The sequence below is a fragment of the Pantherophis guttatus genome, chromosome 6, assembly GCF_059756535.1.
Source record: "Pantherophis guttatus breed Tessera chromosome 6, ASM5975653v1, whole genome shotgun sequence".
Classification (NCBI taxonomy): domain Eukaryota; kingdom Metazoa; phylum Chordata; class Lepidosauria; order Squamata; family Colubridae; genus Pantherophis; species Pantherophis guttatus.
Genome location: NC_142068.1, coordinates 58,216,245 through 58,234,836, shown reverse-complemented (window position 1 = coordinate 58,234,836; position 18,592 = coordinate 58,216,245). Strand labels below are relative to the sequence as shown.

General features: G+C 35.3%; 1 protein-coding gene across 4 annotated transcripts in view; it reads left to right on the top strand.

Annotated features, from left to right (window-relative positions):
• The window catches only part of ATE1 (arginyltransferase 1), a 64,824-nt gene that overhangs the window by 31,351 nt on the left and 14,881 nt on the right, over positions 1 to 18,592 (top strand). For all 4 annotated transcript variants that reach the window (XM_034436365.3, XM_034436363.3, XM_087872963.1 and 1 more), the window contains 2 exons: positions 1,110 to 1,291; positions 8,816 to 8,915. In XM_034436365.3, the coding sequence (XP_034292256.1) occupies positions 1,110 to 1,291; positions 8,816 to 8,915 (282 nt within the window). The remainder of the gene's footprint in view (positions 1 to 1,109; positions 1,292 to 8,815; positions 8,916 to 18,592) is intronic.

Here is an 18,592-nt window from a genome sequence, read left to right as displayed (position 1 = left end):
TGCAACTGGTTTAATTGGCATAATAAACTAAAAGATTATTGTGAACACATTTTCCTGGATTGCAAGCTGCTTTGGAATAAACACATATTTTCCTGGAATGCATTTTTAAGGAGGAGCCAGTAGGTACAACAAGTATATCCATATATCCCCTGAAGTATGGTTTCTGAAAAACTTCTGATCATTATTTGGTGATGAAGCTAAGAAAATTCAAATTATTTGAATATACTTGCTGGATTAATTAAATCCAATTAATTAAATGAGCATACTGATTTTTCAACATTGGTCCAATCACAGTACACTCAAAACAATTTAGATAAGCGTAATTATAATATAAATAGGATTTACAATGTTAGACTCATCAAGTCCATTTAAGCCAGGGGTGTCAAACTCCAGGCCCATGAGCCAATCCATCCCATGGGGTGCTTAAATCTGGCCCGTGGGGCCAGCCAGGAAATAGTAAAGGACCGGCCAGTGGAGCCTCTGGCAGTCAAAATGGAGCGGGGGGGAACGTGTGCGACTCCCCCGTGCTCCCTTTTTGGCCTGGGCGGCCTCCTGCAGCACTCTGCCGGTCAAAACGCAGGAGGCCGTCTGCTGCAGGAGGCTGTCCAGGCTGAAAATGGGGTACGGGGGGGGCATTTTTGTTGGCAGGGTGCTGCAGGAGACATCCATTCCATCTCCCCCCTGGCTGGCCCGTGAAGAACTACAGTGCTGATTTGGCCCTCAAAGAAATCCAGTTTGACACCCCTGATTTAAGCCATTAAACCCAACCTTAATACATTTGTGAGATAAACTTATTAACTGCAGATGATTATTCAAGGTGTTTGCCTTGAATGTTAATTTTTTAAAACAAACAAGCAAAATAAGGGTCAGAAATTGATTCACATACTGCACTACTACTGTAGGTTTTTTTGAAAGAACTCACTGTAGCCTTTGTTATTGATTAGGAGTCTTTTTCTCAATATGTATTTATGTATTTTTCAAAATATTTGCCTTTTTAAGTATCATTGTTTTCTTGTCTGATAAAACTTTTTTCCTCCTACTTGCTAACACCAATTTTAAAAAGTACTGAATAAAAACAAGATCTGTCTATCATGATCTTAATTTCCTAGGCTGAACATTTACCAAATGGTCCAGATTGTGGCTATGGTTCTTTCCACCAGCAATATTGGCTTGAGGGAAAACTACTTGCTGTTGGTGTAATTGACATTCTTCCGAAGTGTGTATCCTCCGTGTATCTCTACTATGATCCTGATTTTTCTTCTCTGTCTTTGGGTGTCTACTCTGCTTTAAGGTAAGGAGATATGTACAAGACACTTGTCATATTTTTGCACTTAAAAGTATTCAAGTCTAATCTAATGATATTTCTAATACAGGTAGTCTTCATTTTATGACCACAATCAGCAAATCAATTGCTAAGTGATGTAGTCGCAAAGTGGAAAAATCATGTCCTAGTGACTGTGCTTACAGATTTATTTCAGTTTTCCTTTGTTTTAGAGTGACAGAAAGATACAATCTCAGGCAGCTGAATGAGCCTAAATGGCAGGGAAGGTTTCTTGAATTCAACTAATAGCAAACTGGGTAAAAGGGCACATGTTATAACACTTTTTCCCTACTCCCCTAGCCTTTGGAATGCTCATCCAGCACAAAATTAGAGAACAAGGGGAAAAAAATAATGTTTTTGTATTTACTTTTATTGGACAGGAAAGGATTACAAGAGAGTAAGCAGGGCATAGTGTAAAGAGGAATACACATTAAGAGGAATGTGCTGGTCCTGTTTGTTTGCCTAGTGCAGGGGTGTCAAACTCAAGGGCCAGATCCGGCCCATGCGGTGCTTAGATCTGGCCTGCACGCAGCTCTCCCGAGCTCCGTTTTCGCTGGCAGAGGGTTGCAGGAGGCTGTCACAGCTGAAAATGGAGCTCGGGAGCCTGTTTTTGCTCGTAGAGCACTTGGGCCACCACGGGTGCCCCCAACACAAGTGACATTGAGCTGGCCTTAACCACCCTGGCCACGCCCACCCAGCCCCACAAGGTCAAACATAACCCTGATGTGGCCCTCCATGAAATCAAGTTTGATCCCCTTAGCCTAATGGGTTCTGGGCTTCAAACCCTGAGTCTCTTAGAAGGAAAAAAGCAAAGTTGTGAAACTGATTAAACTCTTTTCAGTTACAGGCAGCAGTTGCCAGTGGACTAATCAGGTTCATGAACTTGTTAATTTGGACTTCACACATTTTAGAAATCTGGAGCTTTGGAAAAAACCACTCAGAAGAGATCACTTGTTTAGGCAAGCTCTCCACTCTGTGGGAGGAGAGAGGCCAGTTAGAGAACACATGACTGTTATGGTGAAAACATGACTAAGATGCAGTTTCCTGCAGGCTTCCCACAACCAAAACATAACATAAATCAGGGAGGCCTCAACAGGGTGTGAGAGAGGTGTGGCATGAATGGGTGTTTGTGCTCCAAAGGGGTCATGAAAGGTGTGCAGGACAGAGGGGTTTCAGAAGAAGAGCAAGACACAGAGGTTGGAAAAGGTACAAGGAGGTTGCGAAAAGCACAAGTTGGGGGAAGAGCATGAAGAAGCAAGAGAGGGTTGGGGAAGGTACGTACAAGTCACAGAGGTTGCAAAGGAGCTGTGATGAAAGCCAGGAAAGTGTGAAGATGTGTAAGTGGCCAGTTTGCATAAGCATAAAAAGGCTGGGGGAGCCTTACCCCGGTGAATCAGATCAATCCCTTTTCTATTTGTATATGATATTGACACATATACAAAACGGTAAGACTTTGATTTCCATAGTTGTGCCTATCATCTTAATTTTCCTGACCAGCTTTCTTCCACAGATACAGAAGGGCTTTTTCCCCCTTCTTTGAAAGATGCTCTTCTGTTTCTTTCAGTTTCTCATTAAAAAAAAATCAGATGTGTTCATCTATATAGATAACACTACAGGTTGATAGAACAAATTATGAAGTATTTGGTGATATTTAGGCAGACAATCAATAAATCAATAAATGTCAGTTGCAATATCAAGTTCATTTAATGTAGCTAATAGCTGTTAACAGTTGCAATACTTTTTTCCCCTAATGGAAAGAATGTATTATTTGCTGATAAGCAATATTTGGAGTATCTGATGTCTCTCTGTGTTTAATAATAAACTATGAAGTTTAGCTAGGCTCAGTTTGCTTTTATGTCTGAGTTACTTAAGAAGTCAGCTTGTTAAACCATCAATATATAAGGGTGAATTCTTTTGAGGATTAGTAATTCTTATGTAGAATTGCACACATAAACTAATTGAAGTTGCTAGGATTAACAAACTCTTAGGAAGCAAAGAAGGCATTGGATACATACAAGTTGTTACCAGCTTTATTCCATGATTTTTGAATGAGCCTTAATTCTACATTGGCATTGTTGTTATTTTTTGCTAAGGATTTAAAGAATGCTATATAAAAATATCAGTAAACTTTTAAAGATTAATATGGTCTGTCAAAGATTGATTTCTTGACTAAATTGATCAGTAATCAAATAAGTAGTCAATTTGGATCTTACTTCCTGCTATATGCTTAGTTTTAAAGTCTCTTGTGCCTCTGAGAATGCATCTGTTTATTTTCTTTTTCTAAGGACAAGTGTATAGAAGTTGATGTGGGCTAAATGAATTGTTTATTTTCTGAACAGTGTTCTTGGAAACAGAAATGACACTATTTCCATTTGCAGGAATACTTGAAAGCTTATAACTTTAACATATTTGATCCAAGGGTAATTATTTTACCTCCTGCAGAACCATCTCACAGATTTTCACTGTTACTGTTTTTCTTTGATGCAACTGTTGAACTCAGTAAAGATCTACCAAAGTTTCCCAACCAGACTCACATCTTTGTATAATATTGGATATGATAATAGTAGCCTTCCTTGTACTGCTGTGCTCAATCACTACATTGAAGATGTTTTACTAGTGAAGAACAACATAGCCTCTTCACAATGTTATAACAGAGTTAGAGGCCATGTAATTAGGTATAAAACTTCTCTAATCCAATCTATATATGGTAGCACTAAGAAAGAGCTAGTACTTTGTAAGATGCTGTATTTAATGGGCCTTTTGTTTGATCAAGCTCACTTTCATTATATCTCACTTGAGGCCATTATAGTTAACTGTGGCTTCATGTGGCTTTCTGCTCCTGTGCTTGCTATTTAATAGCTTGAAAACATGATCTGATTTATAATGGCATTGAATTTAAGAGTTATTTTTCAATACAGGAAAACAGGGCAAAAGAAATAGTAAACTAGATTAACTAGTTTTGTGGCACTCTGAAATGTCATTAGTCTTTATACATTACTTTGTGGGCAATGAGAAATGAATTGGAAATAATTTGTCTTTGGGAAACAATAATTAAGGTTATTTCTGTAACAATTTGATTGACTCACACAAAGAATTATGATATTGTTTACAATATACCAGTCAGATTTTTTTATTAAAATCATCTAACTGCTTAACTTTTCAGTGTTTGAATATTGCTAAGGAAAATTAGAATGATTATGCCTTATAGTTTGGGTTCATTCCAGGGGTGAAATCTAAAAATTTTTGCTACCGGTTCTGTGGACGTGGCTTAATTAGTGGGCGGGGCTTGGTGGTAAGGTGACTGGGAGGGCATGGCTTGTTGCTCAGGTGGGCATGGCCAAGTCAATGTCACTTCTTTGCCCTTTTTTAACCTCCAAAACACAACACAACACAACTGGCTCACCCACAATATAAAAGCAGGAACCTCACACAGCCACAAAAAGCCCCAAAAAACAACTTTCACACTTTACACACACACAATACAACACAACACAGCTAGCTCACCCAAAATGTAAAAGCAGCTGTGCTAGACCCAAAATGGCCCCTGCAACATGCAGAAACGTCACACAGCCACAAAAAGCCCAAAAAACCAACTTTCACACTTTACACACACAAAATTCCACATACAGCTTTGTGAGATTTTGTGTATTTGTGTAGTTAGAGTGAAACACTACAGAAACACACTAAATCTCAGAAAGCTGCACAAATATTATTTTATTTTATTTTATTTTTATTTTTATATAAAAGCAGCTAAATTTAAAACTTCCTAAACTTTAAATGGCTAGGTCTAAAAAAAGAATAACTAAAAGAAACCCCAATTAACTATTTTTTTTAAGCTCTCAAAGGGGAAAAAAACTTACCCAATAGAACAGGGGTCTCCAACCTTGGCAACTTTAAGACTTGTAGACTTCAACTCCCAGAATTCCTCAGCTACCTTTGCTTTTCTGGCTGAGGAATTCTGGGAGTTGAAGTCCACAACTCCCTGCCTGCTTGATTGCAGGCAGGGAGATTCAGTTGCTTGCTGATGCAATGGATTGCAGGGATTACAGCAAGGAGTTGCGACCAGCAGCTAAGGTAACCAAGCTGAGGGAGGGGGGGAGGGATTTTTGCTACCGATTAGCAGGCAACTCAGCTGGGATTGTCAGAGCTTGGCTCGTCAGAGCCATTTAAAAGAAAAAAAAGGCTCTGATGATCGCGCGGCTCAGCTGGGCATGTGGGGCGGGGGCAGGGATTTTTGTTACCGGTTCTCCAAACTGCCTACCGCCATCGCTACCTACTCGCCCGAGCCGGTCCAAACCGGGAGCATTTCACCCCGGTTCATTCCCATTTCTGAGTGTTGCTGGCAATAAAATCTGTAATAAATAGTAATATTGATATGATAGCTATTGATTTCTTACATTTGAATACTATAAGAAGTTGTAAATAGTACAATAACTCAGATTGCATAGTTAAAAGCTATTATGTGAATTTGATTTGTAATATTCAGAATATATGTGAAACATTTACTCATTCCTTGCTGTGAATTTTAGTTTGGGTCTTGGGCTGAATTTATGCCAAATCTGTATGTAAATTTCTCTTAATTTTAAACATGAAGCACAATAGTGTATTACCAAAGAACAATAATCTACAACAGATTAGATATCTATATCTTCTAATTTAAGTAGTCAGTTGGAATCGGTATGAAAAATCCACTTTTTTCTATTCTTTGTATCTAATAAACATAGGTATGGAAGGGAAATACTTGTTTTTTTAGTTCTGTAGTTTTCTAAACTTTTGTTTGAAAACTGTGTACAGAATTGCTAAGACCCTCAGGATGAAAAGCTAGAGAGCCTGCTCTCCTTTCTATGAATCCCTCTGGGATCTTATGTATTAGTCTTGCCTTTTCTTTGGGAATGTGGTTGGTAGTTCCTGCTACCACTTAAATTTAAGGAGGCTTCACCTTATGTCCATCCTGTAATCTTAATGGGTAAAAAAAATTAAGGTTCTCATACACAATGCTGTCTCTTAAGGAGATTAAAAATTCAAAATCAAATAATGTCAATGTATCTGCTTCTGACTGTGTAGCATCAAACCTCTTTTAAAAACCTCCCGAATTACTCCCCCCCCTTTGGACTTTAATTATAAAAATTTAAATATTCAGTGGAGAGGAAGATAAATTACAGAGTTTAGCAGATCACAGTATATAGCAGCTCAGAAATTACAATGGAGACAAGAGAAGAGCAGGCAGTAGAGATCTAATCTGCTACAGATGAAGAGCTAGTTTACCTGGAATATTATAGATCAGAAGAAGAGAGTTCAGAACGTTACAAGAAGATTCTGAGAAAAATATATATATATCTTCTTACATCATATTACCTATAATATGGATGAAATTGAAATTATATAGTCCTTAATTTATATAGAGAATTTAAATATAAAGAGACTTGCATAGTGTTGAAAACAGAAATAAAAAAACCTAGCAAAATTCCTGGTTTTGTATGTTAGACTTTCTGAACAATGATCTTTTCCTTTAGGGTTCTTGGACTTCTCCAGCTTCTTGGAGGTTCCATACTTTTCTCAGAAGATCTAATATTGAAAACCTCTGTTTCTTATTCAACCTCTTTCCAGAATTTTCTCTTTTGTTTTAAACATATCAAGGGTTTTTTTTCCCCTCCAGCAGAGGGTGAGGCTAGATAATCTGAGTCAGTCTGTGATAAAGAACTGTATTTCATGGGAATATGATTGAGCCTTCGATCTTATATTCAGGAACATTTAAACACCCCTATAAAATGTTTATCATCTTGCCAGCTGATTCTTATTTCCATTAGGAGATACCACTTATATCAACTTACTTTCATAATCGCTCCAGTTCTCCATTTCTTTATAGTGCCTATATGAAGATGTTAGATTCTTAACCCTTATGTTTGTTGGAACAATTTAGATGAAGGTTAGAAAGCTAAATGGCTTTCTAGTACAAAGAGGACAGAATTTGGTAATTTGTTCTGGTCCGCCAGCGATCTGCGGAACTGGCAGCAGAGTCAGACAGTGAGGAGGCTGGGGAGGAACATGGGCCAGTCCTGGAGTCTGAAGCCTGAAGGCTTGGACGAGGGCCCTGCGTCGAAGGCAGAGAAAAGGCCATCTGGGATGTATATGCTGCCTCCGGAGCCTCCAGAGTCGGACCTCAGCGAGGCACTGTTCCAAGTGCGTGCATGCGCAGAGCTGCCAGAAGGCAAGAACAGTTAAGACAAAAGGGATGACTTGGGAGTAGGGCTTGGAGATGATTGGCCCCTCCCATAAGACATAAAGGAGGAGCAAAGGCACATGAGCCTTTGCAGGAAGCAATGTTGTTAATTCTGTTCAGTTTAAAGTCTGAAGCTCTGGATTCTGGACTCCGTGTGGCTTTGCCAATTAGGTCTTTGGCAGCGTGATAAGGGAGATAAAAGTGACTGATTATCAGCCTTATCCCGAAGGACTCTTTACAATTATTTGGGACTCATCTGTGAATGCAATAAAAGAAGTTTTTGGGACTAATGTGTTTTACTGACTCAGGAAGTCAGAACACAATTGTGCATCTTTTGTCCTTTTAAGCAGAATAAAAGCAGCTCTCTGCAAGTGACTAATGTAATTGGCAAAACTGCAGAATGGCCTCCAGGTTGAATAAGAAAAAAAGGAAAAACTGCACATTTTTCATCAAATAAAAGGATGAAAAATAAGTTAATACAGACAATAGTATTTGCTGCTCATATGCAGATATTTGGATACATTTCTGTAACTAACTAAAAAGTTCTTTAAAATCATCTGATTTGATTTAAAAAAATATCTGAAGTTGCATTTAAATTATTTAAATCTTATTGAATACAAGGATTGGGTTAAACATCCATAGTTTTATGAATAAAAGTAACTTTTATTGATATTTTATTTTTTAAACTTTCAAAAGTTTCCTTTTTTTTTTAATTTGATTTTTATTATAACATATACATTCGGTACATTTTCGGTTCATTGGTGCAATTATATACATATATACATCTACATGCATTATTACTTGTCTTTTATTTGATATTGTTTCTTAAAGCTAGATTTAATTTCAAAACACTTAAAAATAATAGTGCTCAACTCTCTAAGACTAAATATAATACTATTCATATAGATTTTGTTAATTAATTAATATTTAATCTCTATTTCCTTCTTTATTTCTTCATACTCTGGTTTCTCTTCAGATCGTATAAATCTTTCGCCTTTTACTTTCAAAAGTTTCCTATTAATTACTTCACATTTGAGTTTCATATTAACATCTTGCCAGGACAACATGCAAAATTGTTTTTTTTTTAAAAGTAAAATATTTGGGATTTTTAATGCAGTATTCCTTACTTAAATGTAATAAGTTCTTAACAGAAAGAAAAAATTAGGTCGTTTTATTTTATTATGTGTAAGTTTATTGTAGATTTATTTGTATTTCTGAACACAGCCTGGTATTATATTTTGATACATTTATCAAAATGTATTTTTATTTTACAGGGAAATAGCTTTTACCAGGCAACTTCATGAAAAGGCCTCTGATCTAAGTTATTATTACATGGGATTTTATATTTATTCATGTCCTAAAATGCGATACAAGGTAAGATACAATTTTAATTATTAGAATTCAGCCTGATATTTGATTTTTCAATACAATTAGGACAGATTTGTATATTCTCAATCTTTCCTGCTTTGCTTGGTCAAAAAGAGAGAACTACTGTCTACCTAGTTATCTATAAATTGGCTCGTGCTGGATAAATGGAGAATAAAGACTTTATGTTTCCCAAATAGTTGTCCCATGCCACCTATCAAACTTTTCTTTTTTTTACATGAGGGAATTTTCAAAACAGATCATAATAATGGATAAGGATATCCTATTCAAATGAAAAAGAAAAAGAAATCATGAACGCCATATATGTTCAGCATACTTAAAATAATTATTTGGATTCTGGATTTGATAGGTCTTCAGCCTAATCTAACAGGGACATGTTTTTATAAGTAACATTTGAATGTTGAATAAAGTAAGGATGGCAATTACATTATTTTATTAGTGTAGACTCTATTTTCTTTCACAGATCCTAGGGTTAATGTCCTTTGAGAGCTCTTTGGTTTGGCTAAAAAAACCCACATCCTTTTAGTGTTAACTGAGCTTTTCTTCAGTTGCTAAAATACAGTGCTGTTTAAAAATGGGTTAGCATCTGCTGAGCAAGACAGAATATTGCCCTGACAAAATGGATTTAAGTGGCTCTCTATTCTTTCCATCTACAAATATATTTTTATGTAATTGTTGTAAAGATCTGATGACCCAGTTTTTGGCAAATATTGTTAGTTGGAATACAGTCTTCCTAGTTTTGATTTCCATGAGTCTACTGAAATTATTAAAACTAATAAAATGTTGGTGAGGTATTGAAACATGGAGTATATTAGTTAAGTCCAAGGGATTTCTGTTGGATTCCCTACTCTGCAGGAAGATGCTTTTAGTAGATTAAACTATTTATCTAACTAGCTCCACATTGCCTACTCTGTTCTTTAATTCACATATTCATAAATACTCTTCCCAAGTTTTTTTAAAACATATTTATGACATACCGTGCTAGTTCTCAATCTAATTCAGGAATACAAATTTTTCTTTAGTGTCCTTTTCTCCTCTAAGTTTTACTTTGTTAATACAATTCAATAGATTCAAAGTATTTTATAAAACATAAATTACTTTCTTGTCCTTTCGAAGAACAAATTTTGGGAATATAAATATCTTGTATTAATAGAAATAATCCATAGCTCTGTAATAGAGAAGTAGGCAGATAACAGCACCAAGTAACTTACACTTTTGTTTATTTACTTAGAATAGTTATAAAGCATCTTTTGAAAATTAAAAGCCATTTTGAGGTCTTTAAATTGGATCTCTGGACAATGACAGCACAGCATAACACCGACCAGACTAGATTTTTATGGTCAAGGAATTTTCCAAGGTTTATTAGCATTTTGTACATTTTCATGCAAATACATTTCAGTTTCATTCCCAGTATTGCTTTCGTTTAACCAACTGTTTATCTTTTTAAAAACTTTTACATTAGGTTTGTATTTTTAGAACAAATTATAGCTTACATGAATATAGTAGAATTAAAATTTTTAAAAATATATTTCAGCATTCTTAAAAAATGATATTTCTTCAACAGAACGATTTAAATGAGCTTAATTTAGAGTTGTAGAAAGACAATAGAAAATGTAATTAGTTTTAACAGATAAACCCAGGTTACTGTCATGAGATAGCTTGATATCAGATGGAGAGAATGGATTCCAAAAGATTAATGAAGAAATAGAAGGCCAATTCATCTGTGATTAATTATTATATTACTTTGGATAGGCTGTTGTCATAAGCAGAATGTACTTTTTGATAGTGCTTGAGAACCAATTTCGGTGATTAGAGCTTTGGGAGATTCAGCAGCTTGAAAGGTTGTACAAAGGAATTTTAGCAGTTTTAATCTCTTGAGCCCTGGCTCCTTCATAGTTCCATGAGTGTGGAATTTAGTTAACCTTTTTCAGTAAATTAGCTTTGCTGCCTAAGCAGAAATGGAAAACCACAGCAGAACAGAATCCATACAGGATGTTGTTTACCTACGATCTTCTGCTCAAACCTACAATTGTGAGCTTGCCATTGTAACACTGAAAAGATTGCAAATCTTTTGCAAGCCCCAACACAATACAGCTTTCACTTTGTATCTTCCTGAAGGATTATTTGGTCAGCATAATTGCATTTTATATTTTAGCTGATTTAAGATGAAAATCAACTGCTTGGCTGATACACTGATACGTACTAGCAGTGCCAGAGTCCTGTGGCAGCAATGACCTATTATTGGACTGCACAAACATTTTTTAAATGAAAAACTACAATAATTGTTTTGAAATTGTTCTTGAATCACACAATCGGGTGGGTGAGAAGACTCAAATATACAACTATTCTGTTGTACAACCCAAACCTTACAGACTTAAAAATTACAATTATAAAAAATAAAGTCTTAAATTACAGCAAAGGAACAATATCCCAGTGTCCAACTAACTGATAATCTGGGTGTGGAGAAAGTGAGTGTGGCCCTGTGGTCTGCTAGAAGTCATTGTTTTGAAAAGGAAATTATTTTGGCAATGCAATCAAGTCCGTGTTTTGTAATATTTCTCGCATGAATTTTTAGTTAAAATGGCTATGATCTGTCCAACCGATCATAGAGAGAATATAAATTGAATAAATAGGTAAGCAAATTGTAATCCCAAAGGTGCTGTTCGAAAGGCAACCGGACTCTCTTGTTTTTTTCCCTTAAAAACGTTAAGCTTCTCATCCAAAAAGCTTCTTGGATTGGAAGTGAAATGCTTTCAAGGAAAAACACCAAGAAAGTCCTGTTGCCTTTTCAATGGCACCTCGAGACAAGCATGAGCTGGATGACTGAGAATCTCCATAGACAAACAAACTGCAGGGTAAGTGCAGTAGAAATTTTGCCTGACCCTTAAACTGACATGGCTTGAATTCTTTTACATATGAAGAGTAAATGAAAAGTGATGCTTCCACCACATAACTTTAGATACAATTGGCATATTTTAATACATGAACCAGGAAAATAATCCTGAAAGTATCCCTTTTTGTTACCTGTATTTACTTATCATAATCTTTACCATTAATTATACACTTCTGTGAATCACAGATAAGCTTCTAAAGCCTGAATGAGAAAACTTTGTCTCTTCAATCAGATCCTGAAAGTCCTTTTTGCTTATTTGAGATAAACATATGCCCTCTCCAAAGTATTCCTTTTCTTTTGAGAAAAGATGGGAAGTTGCATGTAGTAGAATGTAAATTGCACGGAATGACTGCAGTTGTCTGTTAGAATACATGTGAGATATAGTGTTGCCACGTGGCAGCGAAATTTCCTCTTGTGCTACTGATCACAGCTTATTTTTATTTTGAGTGTTGCAGTCTAACAGTTAATAGTGATGCCAGGTTTAATTCCATGCAAATAACACCATATATCTATAAAAATCCTATAATGATAACATTTCTTGCCAAAGCCAGACCATTGCATATTTTTTCCTCAAATTTATTTGTTTGTTTGTTTGTTTAAAACATTGATGTAGCCTCCCATCTTCTAATCAACATTGAGTGGCTCCCAATCAAAGTTAAAACAACATACAAAATCATATTAAAACTATAAAACTAAACAGAAACTGCCATGCCAAACTCTCTTCCCAAAGGACTGTGCTGCGCTGGCTGGCCATGATGCAAACCTTGAGGCAGCACTAGAGAGTGGCAGCCCCAGTGCCGCTTGGATTGAAGTAGAGGTTGGGGTAGAAGCAGCCGGTTGAGACTGCTGTGGATGGGTGGAGTTCAAGAGGAGTCAGTCCCGTACTTTACTAAAGCTTGGATCTGGGAGGACTAGGTCAGAATTGATTTGGATTGGGCTGGGTCCCTACCTAGCCAACTGATGGTGATTCGGCTAACAATGGCAACTGGGACTGCCAGGATTGCTGTTGCTAAGCAGTATGGTCACATGAATTGTGCTTGCATCACTTCTGGGGCGGCGGGGGGGAATGTAATATATAGTGTTTTGGACTAGGACTATAGAGATCTAGATTTATGGTCAATTTCAGGCATGGAAGCCTAGTGGGTCATTCTGGATCATTCATTATCTTTTAGTCCAACTTATCTATGCAGTTGCTTTTGGTTTAATTGTGGAAATATACATAACGCATCTTAATGCCCCTGGGAAATATCTATGCAGTATGTATATCTATAGGAGCAAAGATCTTGAAATCTGATTCTTGCTTACATGAAAAATATGTGGCCATGCTATTATTCATGTTTTATATGTGAATGTCCTGAGGGTAATATCACTTAAGATAAAAAATAAAGTTAATTGAGAGTGTTTGTATGATGAATATTTCTGGTCTGTGAATGCCTGAACCAAATTCTTGGCAGCTTTGTGTAATATAATACCAAGTATTAGGTCAAGATTGCTTAAGATGGCTTGTTTGGTTGACCTGGAATTATAGGATGAAAACTTCAGTTTTCTGACATTTATGAGTAGAATCTGCACTATCTTAAGATAGCTGTAAAGAAGACAGAAGTATTTGTCTTCCGTAAAAATATGTCAACATGTACTTCTGATTAGCTTCGGAATGTAAATGCTGTTTCTATTTTTTTCGGCAGACAATTCCTGTTTAGGTCAGTTTGGACACATCCTTATAAAAGGTTATACAATTTAGCAAACATCTTTCATTTCAAATGTGTGATATTTTCTTAATAAGATAACATAAAACATAGAAATAATAAATTGGCCTTTTATTTTGACCACTTAAATATTATTTATTTCAAAGTTTGAATTCCAGGGCAATTGAGAGAAAAGCAAAGGAAGTTAACAGTCCCTGACTTGTTATGGGAAATTTGACTGCTGCTGTCAAAAAGAGAGCTGCCAGAAAGATTAATTCCAGATTCACATAACATGCTAGAAATGAACTATTCTAGAATGACACACTAGGGAGACATTTATCATGACTAATTCATGCCCTACTAAACTAAGCTAATCAAGGCAAAATGCAAAGAAGTTAGTTGTGAATTATATCAAAACAGTGAAGACCTGCTATAATGCTTGTGATTGGTATGATTTACATTACTAAAACATGAAGAGAGATGATTCCTGGAAACTTGTCATATACACTGTATAATTACGATTTAGCTTTGGGAACACCAATTCTGTATGAATCCATCTTCCATTATATCTTAGAATCTATTTTGTAAGAAAATGCAAAGAAGATGCAATTCTGTTATTTACTGTGAACTGAACTAATTCTTCATGCTTTTACATCTCAATAGATGTTTTTTTAACTGACCTACGATCTTGTAGTTAGTATACAGTATGCTTTTATTAAAGCTGTAATGCACTTCCTTATGAACCTATTCAACCTAATATTTCCTTTTTCACATCAACAATTTGATTCTCATCTCTCATATAAAAAATAGTTTTTATATAATACAATTTAATTTAATTACCTTAGATAATATGAAAATGGTGCAACATATAGAATCTATAAATGTAAGGAGAAGTACTGAAAAGGACACATATACTTCTTTGGAAGTGTGTCTTATTTTTTGTGCTAAAAATTTGTACTCCAATGTTTTTAAAAGCTCCATTTTCAGAGTCATTAGATCAATTTTGCAATGGTGAAAAAAAGCAGTTAAAGGTAATAAACATACAAAATGTTTAGAATAATACTGATTATTTTTCTTTATTTTTATTATCCATGCTTTTACTGTTCGGCTGTTTAGAATTGTGTCTATACATGAAATCACTGGGATATTATTATTTTAGTTATAAATAAACATTCAGAGATCGTACCTCAGTAGAGAAACCATAAAACGTATTTCTGTCATCAGCAGTCTGGAGCCAAAGTACAAAAACTGCTGTAGACTAAATAGTATTTATTGGTCTTGAAAGGCTAATTACATAATCTTTTTATTACACGGTTTTAGCATAGGATGAAATACTAAAGAGTCTTCTGAGAACTGTGACCCTTTTCAGGGCCTTGTAATTCATTCAGTAATGTTTTATTATCATATGTTGTGTTTATTACTCTTGCGCAGTGAAGTTGCTGAACAATGTTGATAAATTCTCACCTTAGAAAATTTTGGAATATTAATGAATACTTTTATCTAAAAAAGTGAGAATTTTCTTGATAGTCAAAAATGTAAATTTAAGATTGCTTTCTTCATACCAGATCAAACTTGTAGTTGGAAGGTGTGTTCTGAATTGAATGAACCTAAAACTCCTAATCTTTTTCATTCAGGTTTTGCGGCCAATCAGAAATGAAAACCATAAGTAACTGTAGTTAATTATTTCCAACCAGTCTGTCTAGGTTAATTTTCAGAATTTATATTAAAGAACTAAAATGTTCATATACGGTAAATTATAGTTGTAATAATTGCATTGCCTGGCTATGAATTTTGTTCTTTTTGGATTTTGTTCTAAATCAAGAATTTATGGGACTTGTTCTTAGCTCGTTACCTGTTCTTACCTGTTACCTAAGGTAAGTTGTTCTTCTTACCTATTACCTAAATGGATAATGTTACCTACTTGGGTAATGAAATGTCTACAACCAAACAAATAAGTTCACAGAACATCAAGGATTTCACAGTTCAACCCTAAGTTACATATATTCTCTTCTATGGGAATTGTATTGAGTTCATGCATATACGCCTGAGAATTCACTCCTGCAGTTAAATATGCATCTATAATGAATGAATTATTTATTTTTTATACAGAGAATAATAATCGGCAACCAATTTTTGGCTCTCCTTTGTTCTGTGCTGATTTTCTAATGTAGAAAATATGTTTCTGTCACTAGAAAATCAGTGTCAGATAACGTAAAATATATTAAAAGATGCTTTAAGTTGCATACAATTAGAGGATATTTGGAAAAATACAATCACCATTATAAGAATGGTAGTTCTTGTACTGTTCAGTTAAAAATAGGGATTTTTACAGATTGCTAAACAAATGGTGTGCACATCATTGCAGTGCCATGACAATAAAAGAACCCCTATGTTTTAATCTGCCCTATTTCTTTTTTGGGGGGGCACAAGTTTGTTAGGGTCTCTAAAAAACCAGTTTAATGTAGTGGTTAAGGGTGTGAGTTTTACCCCTGCCTTGGGCACAAAACCAGCTGGGTGATCTTGGATCTCAGCCCTAGGAAGCAGGCAATGGCAAAACCACTTTTGAAAGCTTGCCAAAAAAATTGCAGGGAGTTGCAAAAGCAGTCTCTGAGAATCAGACACAAATGAATGGATGAAAACAAAACACACACACACACACACAGAATCTACTGAGCTATTGAAAAGAGAAAATGAGAATTTCATTATCACATTTCTGTCAATAAGAGTTCAGTTTGACCAAATCAAAATTAATAGCATCTTCGTCAGAATAATAGTTAATCAGTGCTGGGAGCAGAGTGTACCTTTCAATATTTACATCCTTAAGCAGATTAAAGGAATTGAAGGATGTACAATAATTTGTCTGGTTCCCAATTGGTAGCATCTCCACTAACATAACCCATTTACAATATTATATTTAGTATACTATTTTCGTTTTTCTTTTTTTAAAAAAAATCTGGAATTATATATTTTCAATCTACCCCTTTCAGCATCTGTAAATATAATCCTTTATCAACTCACTGCTGCTATAACAAAGTTTTTAAAATACGTTTGACTGATTTCTGGGTTATCAAGTGGATATATGGGTTAGAGTGGATTTTTAAAAGTAAATTATCTGAGTAAGGCAAGATTGTAATGTAATATTGAACAAATGTAATATTAATTGTGATAAGTTTATTTCACATTAAACTATACTTTATGTGTGGAATTATTTTTAACAATAGTTTATTGTACAACTGCATAGATTTCCATTTCCAGCAGATCAGATTTGATAATTTGCCCGAACCACATACTTCATTGCATGAAGTATGAAAGAAAACTTAATCAAGGAGAGCAGGGGGTTGGACTAGAAGACCTTTGTTATTCTGTTATATCTGTTATAACTGTTAGAGACTAGAAATAGCCTGGAAGAGAATAGGCTGAATATTTTTGTCTGCCACTTTCAGGCTTCCATTCACTTGTGTAGACTAGGAGCCATCTGACAACTTGAATTATTCATGCTTTAAAAAGAACTTACCACTTAAAATATTTGAGGTTTTTGAAACAGGAGCTTGGAAAATACCAGAATGTACCAGAAACCTGATTTGTATGTTGATGAAGTAGGAATATAATCCAAGTTGGCTATTTGGAACTATACAAAGGACTTTCTTCTCTTCCCCTGCAAATTTCTCCTTTTCTTCTTTAGTCAATTATATGAATTCAGACATTAATGTTAACCAAAGATTAAAGATGGTTTAATCATTAAAGATGGGCCTGAAAAGGAACACAAATACCTGGGGGAGAAGGAAAAAAGGTTTCCTATAGATTTCACCTATCATTTTTAACAAATGTTGATCAATAAGATTTTACAATAAAGAGGCATGAAAGTTTGTGTCATATCCAGTTGTTCTGAAGAATTGAATTAGTTGGTCCTATAAGCACTACATAATCAAAATAAAGAAAATGTTTATACACGCTTTTAACAGAGATTGGCAAAATGGTAGCAATGCCACAATAATCTCAGGATACCTACATGGGGCTCAGAGAAATCTTTGGTAAGCAAACCAATACCACTGTCAGTATAGAAGTTGGTTTTTAGTGACTTGTTGCCAAGCTCCCTCTTTGAAGTAGCTGTTGCCCTCTGTCTTAATCACAAGTATGTATCTGTGCATATACATTTGTATAGAAGTCTAGTCTGAAATATTTCACTAGAATGAATGTAGTGCTAGCTTTCCAAATAAAAAATGATCAGCAAAAGGATCTGTTCTCATTCCTGATATTTTGAAACAATAAAAACATCCTAAGTCATCAAAATAGAAATATTAGACGGGTTTTTTTGTTGTTGTTCTAGGCCCAAGTTTAAGTGTGACCGGGCTTTCCAAAAAATATAAGTTCTGGAATGTTAAATGTGAAGCCAGATACTGTAGCTCTTTTGCCCCTTGACATGTGAGAATAAATTATATGTAAAAAGAGGCTGCAGAATCGTACTAGGCCTTGTCCTTAAGACTGCCTAGCACTATTTCCTAGCATCACTGTATAAGGTATGGGCATCCACAAAGAAGATCCAATGCATGGAAACTCTCCCTGCACTCTGGAACCTTGACCATGCAACAGCCAAGATACACCCCAAATAGTTGGGTTTTTTCCCTTCCTACTTCAGCATTGCTTTATCCTGTGTGATGCTATCTAAACAGAGTTTGTGAAAACAGAGTAGCTGAACTTAGTTGCAAAGACCTCTCTTGGGGTGGATAATGCATATCTCTGTTTATGTAATTAAATCAGGGAGCAAGGGTCTGCTGTTGTATTGGGCTGATGGGATTCTGCTGGTGTCCTCTTTCAAGGAAAAGACTGAATTTAATAAACCTTTGGATTGGCTCACATTTTCTCATGCCTTTGCCTTAATACATTGCTGTTGATAATTTTAGGGTATTTTGTTTATGTAATGTTAAAATTCCTTTATAAAGCAGCTGTCTGGAAACTGAGATGAACGCTTTAATTCACTTTTAATAAAAGATCAATGGGTTTATTGTGGAAAAATAGAACACAGATGTACACTGTACCTGATAAAAGAATTAAATGTGTGTTTAACCTTCTCTGTTTGTTTTGTGCTA